Here is a 15,264-nt window from a genome sequence, read left to right on the forward strand (position 1 = left end):
TTTCCCAAGTTTCCATGCATGTTTCAAAGTCCAGTAACTTTGAAACAAGCCTTGAAACTACAGGTTGTCTCTATAAATAGAGCTGTCTGTACTTAAGTGGGTATGTGTTTGTGTATTCGTTCTGCATGTTGGTACTTCTTAATGTGCGTGCTATGTACGAATGCAGATTATTTTTCTTGTATTAATATTCTGTATAATCACATATTTTTAATAACACAAACTTTGTAAGAAACCTTATATTCTCTTCAAGTCTCTCTTTTCCTCTAGCGTAATAACATATGAACTGCAGGCTAGAGGGCCCCGTCTTGGATGTATAGAAATTCCACTGCTGAGTCAGTTGTCTGGGTTTAGGGGTGCAACCTGCAGCACCTGCATCTGAGGGTGGCTAATTAGTCTAATGAGAACGAAGCTACAACCTGGACCTTATTAACCCGAACCATTTCGGCTAATTGCGATGATGTTAAATGGCTCACTTTCATGTAACGTGTTCACGAGCATTGTCTCCAAAGGCCTCTGCGAGTGGAGTATAATTGCCCCCATTGTAGGGTCGAAGAACCTGCAGCTCGGAGGGAGGAACTGACTTGCTCGATGCGATAGTAATGAGTTCTAGGACTGGAAATTGAGCTGAGATGTGCTGATCATTATTGAACAAGAGGAAAGGAAAAAAATACATTTCTTTCACTTGCTCATGTGTTTCTTACTGCTTTCTTAGTGGGTTTGAACTCCTTGGGCTGTTCTACCTAGTGAACTCCTCACCACCTGCTAATACTCTCACTTCTTCGCTACAGTTTCTGCTTTGCTTCTCTGCCAGCTGGGGGCAGACGCAGGAATCCGAAGGAGGACCTAATTCAGACAGCCTGGTGAGCCTGCCTGCTTAAGTATACCGCACTGATTCCCTTTTTCCTTCTCTTTCTGGGACTCAGTGCTGCCCACCTGCTCCCCTCTTGACTTTCACTGTGACAATGGCAAGTGCATCCGCCGCTCCTGGGTGTGCGACGGGGACAACGACTGTGAGGATGACTCGGACGAGCAGGACTGTCGTGAGTGTGGGCCAGGCGGGTTCTGTCAGGTTCTGTGGTGAAGGGATTTTCAGTCAGAAAAGTGATGTCCCCAGACCCCCATCAGCCTTTGGGTCTTCAGCTCTTGGTCCTGTCCTTTCACCTCCCCTAGTGGTCAGATAAGGCCCTCCCCCACCCCATGGGACAGCACCTTCGGCAGATCCTGCCTGCAGCCTCGCAGCTGCCGGACTACTTTGCCCGGCCAGGCTCCCTGTTGGGCTCCCAGGCACTTGCCCCCACCGCCTGCGCAGCCTGACCGCTCTGTGCCCACAGCCCCCCGGGAGTGCGAGGAGGATGAGTTCCCCTGCCAGAATGGCTACTGCATCCGGAGCCTGTGGCACTGTGATGGTGACAACGACTGTGGGGACAACAGTGATGAGCAGTGTGGTGAGTGGTGCCCTGGGAGGCAGACAGGGTGGCTGGTGGATGGCCTGGCCATGGCAGGAGAGCACAGCAATGACCCCAGCACCTCTCAAACCTTGAACTGGCCAAGTGTCTATGTGTCTGTGTGGAGCAGCTGGAGGAAGGCAGGAGGGACAGAGCAGCCCAGGCCCACGACAATCGTGGAGCAGGAGCCTGCTGCCCAGTCTCTTCGGGGCCTCACCTTTCCCTGGAGAGCCTGCACCGAATCTGGGGTGTCTTGCCAGCTGGGTCAGAGCCCCCAGGCCAGAGAGGGCGGGAGTCAGGCAGGCTGTGAGGAAGGTTGCTTGCAGGGCTCCCTCAGGATGGCTGTCCCGTTGCCTCCCCCAGACATGCGCAAGTGCTCAGACAAGGAATTCCGCTGCAGTGATGGAAGCTGTATTGCCGAGCACTGGTACTGTGACGGCGACACCGACTGCAAAGATGGCTCCGATGAGGAGAGCTGTCGTGAGTGGCCCCAGACCTCAGGCTGCTGGGCTGGGGTGGGGCAGAGGGCTGCCTTGCAGGGGCGAAGGGCCAGGCCGAGGAGTGCTTCTAGAGTGGAGGGTGGGTTCTTAAGAAGCAGCTCCTCCTAGGCTGAGCTCTGGGTGGAAGCAGGTTCCCCAGATGGAAAGGGAGGCCCCGCTTTGGTCTGCCTGAATATGGGGGTCTACAAGGACCACCTTCTATGCAACCTGGTGACCTCTCACTTGAGGAAGGCACCCTGCCTGAGCATCCTGCCCCTTGGAGGAGTCGGGGGCCCCTCTCCTCTGCCCAGGCCTGAGTGTATGCCCCTCCCCACCCCTGCCGGCCCATCCAGCCTCAGCAGTGCCTGCGCCCCCCTGCAACCTGGAAGAGTTCCAGTGTGCCTACGGCCGCTGCATCCTCGACATCTACCACTGTGATGGCGATGATGACTGCGGAGACTGGTCGGACGAGTCTGACTGCTGTGAGTGCTGTAGCCAGCTGGGTGGAGGAGGGGAAGAGGCCAGGCTGGGTTGGCCAGGCACAGGTGCCAGCTGGGGCAGGAGCACAGAGGAGGCCTTTCTGGATTCCCTGGTCCTTCTTGGGCAGAGATGGAAGAGCCAGGGTGCTAGGGCCATGGCTTTCTGGTCCGCTACGGGACAGCATGCACAGACTAGCTAGAGACAGAAGCTCAATGTGTTTCCCCAGCCTCCCACCAGCCCTGCCGCTCTGGGGAGTTCATGTGTGACAGTGGCCTGTGCATCAACGCCGGCTGGCGCTGCGATGGCGACGCAGACTGTGATGACCAATCTGATGAGCGCAACTGCAGTGAGTGGGGGTCAGGGCTGAAGGTCTGAGCTGGGGCAGGAAAGGGCTCGTGGAGCCGAGGAGGCCACCACCAACAAAGCATGCAGGCAGATGGGACACGATCACCGAGTACAGTTGTGTGGGTTGTGCACTGCACAGGGTGCTATGTCCAAAGGGACGCCAGTCACGTAGTAGACATACATTCTGTGATGCATAGATTTATATAGTCACCATGGCGGCTTTCCAGCAGGTGGCAGTAAAGTATCTTGAGAAAAGGGCACCTTTTTCTAATTCACACAGAGATGCCCCATAGACCAGCCAGGACACTGGTGTCAAGAACAGCAGCGTGGGTGCTGGCATAAAGTGTGCTTCTGGGTGGCGGGTGGTGCTTTGGGCTGAAATGGGGCCAGCCTTTTATTAGGCCTTTGCTTTGCCAGCTACCTCAATGTGCACAGCTGAACAGTTCCGCTGTCGGTCAGGCCGCTGTGTCCGTCTGTCCTGGCGCTGTGATGGGGAGGACGACTGTGCGGACAACAGCGATGAAGAGAACTGTGAGAACACAGGTAGAGTCTCCCAGGGGTTCCCCCAGACCCTTTAGTCTATAATTGGGGTCAAGAGGAAAGAAGGTGTCACTGCTGCCTTTTCAGTTGGGCCAAGGTGATGCTTTAGTCACTCCTGCTCATGGTCTGGATTTTCCCTGCCTTTCCAGGTAGCAGTGTCAAATCCAGGTGTATTTATTGGCCTGCAGCCTTATGGCCTGTAACACAATGTCTGGGCTGTGGGTTTCCGTTGCCTGTCACATTCCAACTCACACACAGCCGGCGCCTGTTGCTCCAGCCTAGGGAGCAAGGACTGCTCTCCGTGGCTGACAGCCCCCGTGCCCACTGCCCTGGCCGCTCTGGGTGCTAGGCGCATGGAAGCACTCTCTCACTCTGTCCTATATCCCTCACCATCCACTGTGGTGTCCTGGGGAGAAAGTGAACGCAAACACTCAGCCAGCCCTGTCTGAGCTGTTTCCTGGCTTGGACCCTGACCCTCCCACCTTGAGTCTCATCTGTCTCCAGCTTGCCTTAGAAAATGACAGGCTCCCATCCTTTTGTTGACCTAAGCCCTGCCCTGCTGTGACCGGACTCTGCCTCCCTTCTACCTTCCCTCCCTCCTTTGCTAGGAAGCCCCCAGTGTGCCTCGGACCAGTTCCTGTGTTGGAATGGGCGCTGCATCGGCCAGAGGAAGCTGTGCAATGGGGTCAATGACTGTGGTGACAACAGTGACGAAAGCCCACAGCAGAACTGCCGTGAGTGTCCCCAGTGGGCGGGCCTGGCCCATGGTTTGTGGCTGAACCCCACCCATACAGTTCAAAAAGAATCCTCCCCAGGGACTTGAGCAGCCCCGGGAGCTGTTCTTCGTGGTCCAGGTGGAATGCCAAGTTGGCTGTCTGGGGGAGGATTCTGGGCTCAGCTCCCATCTCTGGCTTGGCTGGCACAGGGCCCCGGACGGGTGCGGAGAACTGCAATGTGAACAACGGTGGCTGTGCCCAGAAGTGCCAGATGGTGCGGGGGGCAGTGCAGTGTACCTGCCACACAGGCTACCGGCTCACAGAGGACGGGCACATGTGCCAGGGTGAGCTGGGCTTGGTTTGGAGGAGGGCCAGGATGCTGGGCAGGGGCGGCAGACAGGCAGCTGTGTTCCCTATGGGTCAGGCATTTGACAGACATAACCTCATTTCATCATCACAATAATCCTAGGAGGTACAGACTGTCCCCTCCATTTCACACGTGGGGAAACTAAAGCTCAGAGAGGTTGGGTAATTTATTGAAGGCCACAGAGCTGGCGAATAGCAATGTTGGGATTCCAGCCCAGGTGTGCATGACTTTGAAGCCTTAACGGCTTGTTATCTAGCCTTCCCACTGGGTCTGGGAAATAGATGGGAATGTGGGCAGGAAAGCAGCTAGTCAGCCAGGGAGTAGAGGTGTGAGGATGGCAGAAGAAGGAGCTCCTGACCTGCCCGGTCCCCGCAGATGTGAATGAATGTGCCGAGGAAGGGTACTGCAGCCAGGGCTGCACGAACAGCGAAGGGGCTTTCCAGTGCTGGTGCGAGGCAGGCTACGAACTCCGGCCCGACCGGCGCAGCTGCAAGGCTCTGGGTAAGGGGTGTTCATATGTGGCAGGGTGGGCAGAGGTCTGCCTGTGGAGAGAGCCGGGTGCTCCGGTCCTCAGCAGTTTGCTGAGAGCTAGAAAGATTTTCATCTCAGGAAAACGGAGCACAAGGTGCATTCTGGGCCCCACAAAAAGCTCTGCTGGGGTGGGGTGTGGTGGGCTGGACTAGGGGAGTATACTTTAGAAATTCCCACATTCTAGTACTGATGCCAGCAGCTTGGGACATGCCCTAATAGGCCAGGGGCCCTGTTAGCCTAGAAGCTGGGCTGCATGCTGAGGGTGCGGCTCTGGAGTCCAGTGGGGCCCCATTTCTGTGCCACGTCCCAGGGCCGGAGCCTGTGCTACTGTTCGCCAATCGCATCGACATCCGCCAGGTGCTACCGCACCGTTCCGAATACACGCTGCTGCTCAACAACCTGGAGAATGCCATTGCCCTGGATTTCCATCACCGGCGCGAGCTTGTCTTCTGGTCAGATGTCACCCTGGACCGGATTCTGCGGGCCAACCTCAATGGCAGCAATGTGGAGGAGGTTGTGTCTACAGGGCTTGAGAGCCCAGGTAGGGAGCCAGGCTCGTGGGGTGGGGTAGGGCCACACCATGTGCAGAGCCACCAGGGAAGGGTCAGGCTAGAGGTTTGCAAACCTTAGGCAACAGAACATCTTTTTCTTCTGGCAAAACCTTGGATGGAGATAATATGGATAGCATTTGTTAGTATACATTAATTTTACAAGTTCTGATTTGTATCATTTGCTTGTTATTGAGCTCAATGAGTTAGAATAATGAGACCACTTTGATGAAGACAATCATTTGAAATCAGAGCTATATGGAAGGCAGTTACACTTCTCTATCAGCCTTTCCATCTGGCTTAATTCTGAATTTTGTTTTGATTGCTTAGAATTAAGAATATCCTGATCAACTCAAATAAATATATCCAAATGTTTACAGATGAAAAAACCACAGCTTACTTTGCGGTCTTGGGCCAGTCTATGAGCATGTGAAGTGGGTTGAAATTCAGTATTGAGCACAGTTGACTCAAATTATGGAACTTTTGAAGTGCCTTTGCAAAACCCTAAGCTGCAATTTGCAAACCCCTGAGCCAGTCCAGCAGAGGACCCGCCGTGTGGTCAGGGCGCCAGAATTCAGGGAGAGGAGTAGGGTTGACTGAGAGGAGGAAGTGCGTGGCCTGGGTCAGTTACCTGACTTTTCTGGGTTTCAGTTTCTTCATCCTCATGAGGTTATAGCGCCTCGCTCACAGAGTTGTTGTGTGTGTATGAGATGGTTAGAACACTGCCTAACCCAAGAAGCTGCTTTGTGCCAGAGTTTGCTCTTGTTACCATGGCACAGAAGAACGCGGGCTGAATCCCTGACAATTTCCCACTGACTCTTTCCACCAGGAGGCCTGGCTGTGGATTGGGTCCATGACAAACTGTACTGGACCGACTCAGGGACATCAAGGATTGAGGTGGCCAACCTGGATGGGGCTCACCGGAAGGTGCTGCTTTGGCAGAACCTTGAGAAGCCTCGGGCTATTGCCTTGCACCCCATGGAGGGGTGAGTTGTGTCTTAAGTTCCTAAATCCCTCTTGCAACCTCTAGGGACAGTCCCCAGGCCACTTGGGCCAAACCCTGTTGGGGAGCATCTTCACAGTGTGGTGTCCACAGCATGGGCTCTGCACCCAGGCCCACCTGGGTTTCAGTCCTGGCTCCACAGTACCTGGCTGTGTGGCCTTAGGCTCATTGGTTAGTCTCTCTCTGCCTCCATGTACTCATGTCTACATCTCTACATCGGTGATAAAAAAACATACCTACCGCTTAGCTGTGTGAAGACTAGATGAGACGATGACATTTAAATGGTGTAATACACATCAGATAAGTTGTAGGGTTTAGTATTTTTATTAGTAGCTCATGAGGTTGAGCTAATTGATAATAATTTTATTATTGGAAGAAAAGTCTCCTGAAATGGAAGGTGTTAGCCTCTGGTTTTTAAAAATTCAATGCAGTCCATTGAAGGGAGTGTCCGCTGAGACCCTGCAGTCCTAGGTCAGCTGCCTTAGAAAGTGTGTGTGTTCGTGTGCGTGTATAAACGACAGAAGGTGGCGGTGGAGATTATGACAAAGAATAAAGTGCCTTTCCTAATATAACATTAGATTGTCGATTCCGCAGGGGTTGGAATGTTTGTCTGCTGTTCCCTGCTGTACTCTCAGCGCCTAAGATAGTGTCCTGCCCATAGCAGATGTTGCAAAAAGAAATTGTTCAATAAATAAATGCTGTCCAGAGACACTTAAATTAAAACAGTTCAAAACACTCTCTGACCAAACAAGATGTATCCCCTATCAGCTGGCGCTAACTGCATGCGCACCCCTTGCCTGTTTACCGTCCCCGTTACCTGTCCTCCCTCTACTGGCGCTCAGCATCCTTTTCCCTCCTCCTAGTACCATTTACTGGACTGATTGGGGCAACACCCCCCGCATCGAAGCCTCTAGCATGGATGGGTCTGGACGCCGCATCATCGCCGATACCCATCTCTTCTGGCCCAACGGCCTCACCATTGACTACGCCGGGCATCGCATGTACTGGGTGGATGCTAAGCACCATGTCATCGAGAGGGCCAATCTAGATGGGAGTCACCGCAAGGCTGTCATTAGCCAGGGTGAGGCACTGCCTCTGCTCTCCATCCCTATCCTCCTTTCCGCATGCTGGACCCCCAGAGCCGTGGCAGAGGGTGAGATTTGGGCAGGGCCAGGTAGGCCACGTCTGGACGGTGGTCCTCTTGGACTTTCCCCAGGGCTCCCACACCCCTTTGCCATCACGGTGTTTGAAGACAGCCTGTACTGGACAGACTGGCACACCAAGAGCATCAATAGTGCCAACAAATTTACTGGCAAGAACCAGGAGATCATTCGTAACAAACTCCACTTCCCCATGGACATCCACACCTTGCACCCCCAGCGCCAGCCTGCAGGTAAAAAAACTGCCCACCTGGTGAGCCTCTGGTGCCTCTGAGAATCTTCCCTACACCTGTCACATTTTCCATCATTTCTGGCCAGGAAATTTGAGGTTGGCACTGACATGGGCTAATCTCTCCCTCTGCTGGACATTTAGGGTGGTACAACATTGAGATCCACTGTCCCCATCCGATTCATGCAGGCGGTTATAGAGCATCTCCTATGTGTCACGTGTGTCAGCTGGGACTGACATAAAAAATAATAAGACGTAGTTCCTCCCTCCAGGGAGCTCACACCATAGCTAAACCCCTAGCCCTGGGCCCACCTTTAGTCTTACCTGACCCTCTTGCTCTGGGCTTTTTGAGCAGGGAAAAACCGCTGTGGGGACAACAATGGAGGCTGCACCCACCTGTGTCTGCCCAGTGGCCAGAACTATACCTGTGCCTGCCCCACTGGCTTCCGCAAGATCAGCAGCCACGCCTGTGCCCAGAGTAAGTGGGTCTGGGGCACCTGCCTCAGTGGATGTGCCTTGTGAGGGTGGGTGGAAGGAACAGGGATATGAATTTGAGGGATTACCTATTGTGGGGAGGAGCCAGGCTCCTCAGGTAGCCCCTGGAGAGGAAGGACGGATGAAGCCAAGGGCTCCTAGATCAGAGTTGAGGGCTGAGGCCCCGGGAGTAGTTGCTAAAAGTTCAGTGACAACACCCAGTCAAGCATGGACACCTGCCACCAGGCTTCTTTATCATTTTACCAGGTAGACTGCTTTTTCTGTAGGCAGCCAGAGGGTTCCAGACCCTTCTAGAAAGCAGGGGAATGGTTTCCTACCTCTTTCCCTTTCACCTCACCCTGTTAAAGACTATCTTTCAGCCCCTAAACCATAGAGCCAAGGTTAGGACTTCTGATGATGCTTGGTATACACAGGCCCTGGATAAATTTGTGCCTAGTGGCAAAAGACAGTGGGGATTTCCCGGTCACTCCTTGAACCGCTACTTTGTCTTCCTTTAAGCTCTTGCAAGGGCATTGCCTTAAGAGGGCGGCCCTGTCTAGCTCAGAGCCACAGGTGACTTTTCCTAGGAGTAGTCCAGAGAGGAGTGATGCAGGCATCTGGCATCACCAGCAAGGGGCCTGGGGTAATTCCTCAGACATCAGCAGCTTCCCTTTCCACCCCGTGTCCACTGACGTTCTTATCTCTGGCTAAAATCAAATTTCTCTTGGGATCTGGGTCCTTCCCAGAGAGGAAGGAAATTATTCAGAGGAACAAAGGTGATGTTTATTCAACACACATTGATTGAAAACCCAGTTTCCTTGCATTCTTTTGTGCCCAGCTCTTCCTGATTGTCTGAGTGAGGTGCAAGAGGTTTCCCTAGGAGCTTCCCCTTAAAGGTTCCCCAGATCTTAAAAGAAGATAGTAAAGTTAGGTAGGAAGTGCCTTTCCAGGCAGAAAAGTATAGTGGGAAACCTTCAGACAGACCAGAAGAGGGGCAGGGGGTGGAAAAACAGCAAGCTAGGAAGAAGTTGTATAAGGACGTGGCCAGAGCTTCTTCTCTGGAGTCAGACCTGAGTTCAAATCCCAGCTCCGGTATTTTGTAGCCATGGCATCTCCCACAGGTTACTTGACCTCTCTGAGCCTCAGGGTTGCTCATCTAGAAAATGAGAATAAGAATAACATGAACCACTAAGAGTTGCTATGAGGGTAGAGGAGACGAGGCAAGAAAAGCACCGACCAAGCCCAGTGCCTGGCATGGAGTAAGTGCTCAATGAACAGTCACTATTGACTACAGTGGAGAACGAGAGGAAGGGATATAGATGATGGAGCGGCATCAGCTGGAGCCTTTCCGCAGACGGGGGATCCAGACAGGTGGAGGTGGGTGGGGGTCAGCAGTGGCCTGGCCAGGGCACTGGAGGAGGTGGAGCAAAGAAAGAGGTGAGAACAGTTGACAGATGAAGCTGACAGACACTTAAACAGGATGCACTTCTGGGCCCTGGGGAGAATCCATTTTCGTTTGATCCCAAAGTCTGATTCTGCCAGCGCGGGCTGCCTGGTGCTCAAAGGGGGCCTGAGGTGAGAAGAGTAGGGGACAAAGGGCACCAGATCCCAGGAGGTGTGGTTGAACCAGATGTCACGTAGGTGAGCATCTGTGTCTGTCACCGTTATTGGATTTAGAGCATTAAAAGAAGACCCCTTTCGGCCTTTGATCAGGTCTTGACAAGTTCCTGCTTTTTGCCCGAAGGATGGACATCCGTCGGATCAGCTTCGACACAGAGGACCTGTCCGACGATGTCATCCCACTGGCTGACGTGCGCAGTGCTGTGGCCCTTGACTGGGACTCCCGGGATGACCACGTGTACTGGACAGATGTCAGCACTGACACCATCAGCAGGGCCAAGTGGGATGGAACAGGACAGGAGGTAGGGCCCAGTGTGGGCCCAGGCCCTCGGGGAGGGCAGTGATTAAGGGGTGGGGTCCTCCCTCTCCTGGGTAAGGGCTTCCCATCCTTTTCCCAGCCCGAGAATTGGTGAAGTTTAGGCCCCAGAGCTGGGATGCAAGTTCAGATGGTGATAGAGCTTTGTTTCCTGTCCAGGTGGTGGTGGATACCAGTTTGGAGAGTCCAGCAGGCCTGGCCATTGATTGGGTCACCAACAAGCTGTACTGGACAGATGCAGGTATGTGCAGGGCAGCCGTGGCCTGGCGCTCCAGTACTCCTCTTATTTAAAATCCTGGCCGCAGATAGAAGGAGCCCAGTGCCCCTCTCAGACCACTTTTATCTTGACCCAAAGTAGGGACCCTTGGTAGGTCAGGAGTGGTGGGGCTGCTGCAGAGCTGAAGCTAGCTCCCATCTGATGGTTTGTCATTTGCCAATCAAATGGCAGCTACTTGTGCTAGGTAGCTGATGCTTGAGAATGTTTTGAGGCATTTCACATAAGGAAACTGCGCCCTTTGATTTTTCTTCCATCACTGTCTTGGTAAAACAGACATTTTCTATTAGCCGGGTGAGTGGGAGAGGCGAGGGGAATGCCTTAAACCAGAGCTGCTGAAAGTGTGGTCCCTGGACCAGCAGCAGCAACGTTACCTGGGAACTTGTTAGAAATGCAGTTCTTGGGCCCTACCCTTGATCTGCTGCGTCAGAATCCTTGCTTGTTAACTGACCCTAATCCCAAGGGTTAGGGTCAGTTAACAAGCTCTCCTGATTCTGATGCACACTGGAGTTTGGGAAGCATTGCCTTGAAATGACAGGATGGAGTGGGCTGCTTGGGTTGGGAAAGTCTTGTTCTTCAAAGAAATGCAACTGATCACTTCCTTGAATTCCTCCTCAAAATTCAATTCACTAAAACGACATCTACCGCAAAGTATTTCTTGAGCACCTACTGCATGCCGGGCGCTGTGCTGGGCGTGGAAGATAAGAGGGTGAATGGCTGAGACTAGAGTTAATATCTTTGTCCCCTGCTTCTTGCCAGGGACAGATCGGATTGAAGTGGCCAACACAGATGGCAGCATGAGGACAGTACTCATCTGGGAGAACCTTGATCGTCCCCGAGACATTGTGGTGGAACCCATGGGCGGGTGAGTACCTGCCCCTATGGAGTGGGCTCCACGCACCTTCCAGACCTGAGTGCTGGCAGGGAGTCGAAGGCAGAGACAGCAGCCAGTTCTTCCAGGCGCACCAGGCAGCGGGGGCTGCTGTGGAAACCACAGAGCACGGTGACAACCCTGTCTCCTCAGTGGACAAGGAGACCTTTACATGTTTTCTTTCTTCTCTTCTTTTCCTTTTTTTTTTTAATGGAAAGTAAAGACTCCCTGTAATCTCACTTTTCAGCAGTAACCATCGTTAACAGTTGAGGGTATTTTTTCCATATTTTCCCTCTATGTTTCTATATATACATTTGATGGTGGAGGGGGGCTTGGTTTTATAACAATGTCATGCTGCTTTGTAACTTAGTTTTTTCATGTGACTATATGCCTCGGATGTCTTTCCACTTGGTTATGAATGCTAAATAGATTTATATATTGTTCTTATTGGTTACATAAAATTCTGTACTATAGTTATTTAACCTATCTAGTGAGGGAACATTTCCTATTCCCCATCCCCCCCCCTTCCCCTCTTTCTTTATCCCCAAATAGGCCTAATTTGCTGAGCACTCCTTGAGCCATGGGCTCTGCCTGTATTAAGACCCTCAGTGACTTTTGGTAGTGATAGAAGATACAGACCCTCCAGACAGCTCTGAACCCAGGCTGGGGACTGAGACAGGAAGCTGGGGCAGCCACTGCAGGCAGAAACCCTGGGTACTCTGAGTCCCCACTGGGTGTTAACAGGAAGGCTTGTAAGACCTCCCTTGTCTCTGCCCAGGTACATGTATTGGACTGACTGGGGTGCGAGCCCCAAGATTGAAAGAGCTGGCATGGATGCCTCGGGCCGCCAGGTCATCATCTCTTCCAGTCTGACCTGGCCCAATGGATTAGCCATTGACTATGGGTCCCAGCGGCTGTACTGGGCTGATGCCGGCATGAAGACGATTGAGTTTGCTGGACTGGATGGCAGCAAGAGGAAGGTAAGGGTGGTGCTAAGGCATCCTCCCGCAGCCCTGACAGCCCCCGGGGCGTCATTCCCTGGCTGGCAGCTGACAGGAGCTAGGGGACGGAGGGTGACCCAGCATGGGGCGTGTGCTGTTTCTCTGTGGCTGTGGCTGCCCTCCAGAGCCCTGTTTGATGATGAAAGGAAACAGGTTGTGGGCTGGGGTGCGAGGGCTTTCCCAGGAATCACAGCAATGAACACTAATTGCACCATGATCTCTCTCAATTTGTTTTTGTTATAGTTTATTTTGGTATAATGTCAAACTTAGAGAAAAGTTGCAAGAAAAGTCAGAAGAACCAATAACTGACATTTTGCCACATTGTTACACCATTCTCACTCTATTGCAATGCACACACCCTGTTATTTTTCTGAACCATCAGAGATAAAATTGGAGACATCCTGCCTTTGACCCCAAAATATCCCAGCGCATAATCCCTAAGAACGGGGGCATTGCCTTACATAGCACAATACAAAGATCAAAATCAGAAACTTTTTTTTTAAAGATTTTATTTATTTATTTGTTTTTAAGAGAGAAGGGGCGGGAGGGAGAAAGAGAGGGAGAGAAACATCGGTGTGTGGTTGCCTCTCACACACCCACAACTGGGGACTTGGCCCGCAACCCAGGCATGCGCCCGACTGGGAATTGAACCAGCAACCCTTTGGTTTGCAGCCCACACTCAGTCCACTGAGCTACACCAGCCAGGGCAAAAATCAGGAACTTTTAATATTCATACAATGTTACTATCTAATCCACAGTCAATATTGAATCTCACTGCAATTGTCCCCATGATGTCCTTTACGGCTTTTCTTTTCCTATCGTAGTCCAGGATGCAATCCCAGATCACAGTGTGTTCAGTACCATATCTCTTCAATCTGGAATCGGGAATACTGCCTCAGCCTTTCTGTGTCTTTCTTGACCTTAGTATTTTTAAAGAGCAAGTGCCAGGTGTTCTGTAGAATATTCCTTACGTTGTCTGGTATTTCCTTGTGATTAGATTCAGGTTATGTATTGGGGGCAGGCCTACTGTCAATACATTAAGTGAAGTCATGCCCTCAGTTCTCAGTGTGTCTCATCAGCAGGCACAGATGTTGGCTCGTCCCACGACTGTGACATTAACTGCATCATGAAGGGTGTCCACTGTAACGCTGCTGTTTCTCTTTTGTAATTAATAAGCAATTTGCGCAGAGATACTTTGAGATTACATAAATAATACATCTTTTACAATCGTCACACAACCCTTGGAGCCAGGCATTATCACAGTCATATCACAGATCGGCGGGTGGAGGCTCAGAGGCTTTGTAACCAGCTCTGGACCAAGGTCACACAGCAGGCAGTGGTGGCAGAGCTGCACTCTGACTCCTCGCCTGAGCTCTCCGCCACTGCTGTGTCCTGTTGGATCTTGCTGGGGGATGACACACGGGCTGGGTCCCTGGTAGGTGCTGATTGGAAGCGAGCTCCCTCACCCATTTGGGCTGACCCTCTACGGAGAGCGCATCTATTGGACGGACTGGCAGACCAAGAGTATCCAGAGTGCTGACCGGCTGACGGGGCTAGACCGGGAGACCCTGCAGGAGAATTTGGAGAACCTCATGGACATCCACGTCTTCCACCGCCGGCGGCCCCCCGGTGAGCAGCCCTGGGCCCACACAGGCTTCTTCCCAGCCTCCCTCAGCCTTAGTACCCACTGTTGACCCCTCTCCTGCTCCTTCCCCAGTGTCCACGCCGTGTGCTGTGGAGAATGGCGGCTGCAGCCACTTGTGTCTTCGGTCCCCAAATCCAAGCGGCTTCAGCTGTACCTGCCCCACAGGCATCAACCTGATGCCTGATGGCAAGACCTGTTCACCAGGTGAGTCTAAGCATGAGACCTGGAGAGAGCCTCTCAGGGATGGGCAGTGGCTCTCTTCCTTCCCTGTAGATGGACATCAATGTGGTGTGAGAAACTGTGAGTCCTGGTGCTTCTAAGGCTTAGGGGAGAGGTCCAGGACAGAGGACCAGAGGAGCAGGGAGACAAGACTGGAGGCAGGCTCCAGCTTGTCCTTAGGGCGTCTTCATGCATATTCGTAAAAGATGCTCCTTTCTCAGACACTTTACTTATATCCTGATTTGGTCAGAATAAGTCACTTTAGTTCCAGCTGCCTCAAATCGCTCATAATAAATATTAAAATATATGATAGCTACAGTGTAATGGTACTTCCCTTGGAGGAGGCCCTTTTATGAGTGTACAACTGGCACAAGCTATGTGATAACCTTGATCCATGTGTCCCAGTAGCAGGACCTGGCTGCCCAAATTTTGGAAGTCAGTGTTTCTCCCTAGGGGATGCTGCCTGGTAGGCTGCATTGGAACCCTAACTTCCCAGAGAATTTAGTTAGAAAGGAGCTGTGAATTGCACCTCCATGCTGAGGGAAAAGTTCTCTTCGACTTGCTGTCTATAAATAATAATCTCTTTTAATCCCATGATCTGTCTCTGTCGGACACCTTGGTATTGTCCCCATTGTACAGATGGTAAAATTGATATGCAGTTTAAGTAAGTTGCCCAGGATCACTCAACTAGAGTCTAACAGAGCCCGAGCGTGAACTTCAGTTTGCCGTACTCTAAGTCCTCCTCATGGCTGTGCTAGGGTGACTGTCCTCTTTCCTTCTCTCCCCACCTGGGCAGGCATGAATAGTTTCCTCATCTTCGCCAGGAGGATAGACATACGCACGGTGTCCTTGGACATCCCTTATTTTGCCGACGTGGTGGTGCCAATCAACCTTACCATGAAGAACACCATTGCCATTGGAGTGGATCCCCAAGAAGGTCTGTGTGGCTCTCCTTTCCCCCAGGCCTTCTGTCCCTGCCCCATAGCAACTGTCGTCCTTTC

At 52.2% G+C, this 15,264-nt stretch overlaps 1 protein-coding gene across 1 annotated transcript in view; it reads left to right on the plus strand.

Annotated features, from left to right (window-relative positions):
- The window catches only part of LRP4 (LDL receptor related protein 4), a 46,950-nt gene that overhangs the window by 14,363 nt on the left and 17,323 nt on the right, over positions 1-15,264 (plus strand). The window contains exons 3-23 of the mRNA XM_053923877.2: positions 924-1,040; positions 1,332-1,445; positions 1,809-1,925; positions 2,278-2,406; positions 2,631-2,750; positions 3,167-3,292; positions 3,898-4,023; positions 4,215-4,349; positions 4,748-4,873; positions 5,214-5,444; positions 6,281-6,437; positions 7,318-7,535; positions 7,671-7,847; positions 8,199-8,321; positions 10,031-10,239; positions 10,413-10,494; positions 11,287-11,392; positions 12,177-12,378; positions 13,839-14,028; positions 14,117-14,248; positions 15,060-15,200. Coding sequence (XP_053779852.2) covers positions 924-1,040; positions 1,332-1,445; positions 1,809-1,925; positions 2,278-2,406; positions 2,631-2,750; positions 3,167-3,292; positions 3,898-4,023; positions 4,215-4,349; positions 4,748-4,873; positions 5,214-5,444; positions 6,281-6,437; positions 7,318-7,535; positions 7,671-7,847; positions 8,199-8,321; positions 10,031-10,239; positions 10,413-10,494; positions 11,287-11,392; positions 12,177-12,378; positions 13,839-14,028; positions 14,117-14,248; positions 15,060-15,200 — 3,078 coding nt within the window. The remainder of the gene's footprint in view (positions 1-923; positions 1,041-1,331; positions 1,446-1,808; positions 1,926-2,277; positions 2,407-2,630; positions 2,751-3,166; positions 3,293-3,897; positions 4,024-4,214; positions 4,350-4,747; positions 4,874-5,213; positions 5,445-6,280; positions 6,438-7,317; positions 7,536-7,670; positions 7,848-8,198; positions 8,322-10,030; positions 10,240-10,412; positions 10,495-11,286; positions 11,393-12,176; positions 12,379-13,838; positions 14,029-14,116; positions 14,249-15,059; positions 15,201-15,264) is intronic.

Source organism: Desmodus rotundus, chromosome 5 (assembly GCF_022682495.2).
Source record: "Desmodus rotundus isolate HL8 chromosome 5, HLdesRot8A.1, whole genome shotgun sequence".
Lineage (NCBI taxonomy): Eukaryota > Metazoa > Chordata > Mammalia > Chiroptera > Phyllostomidae > Desmodus > Desmodus rotundus.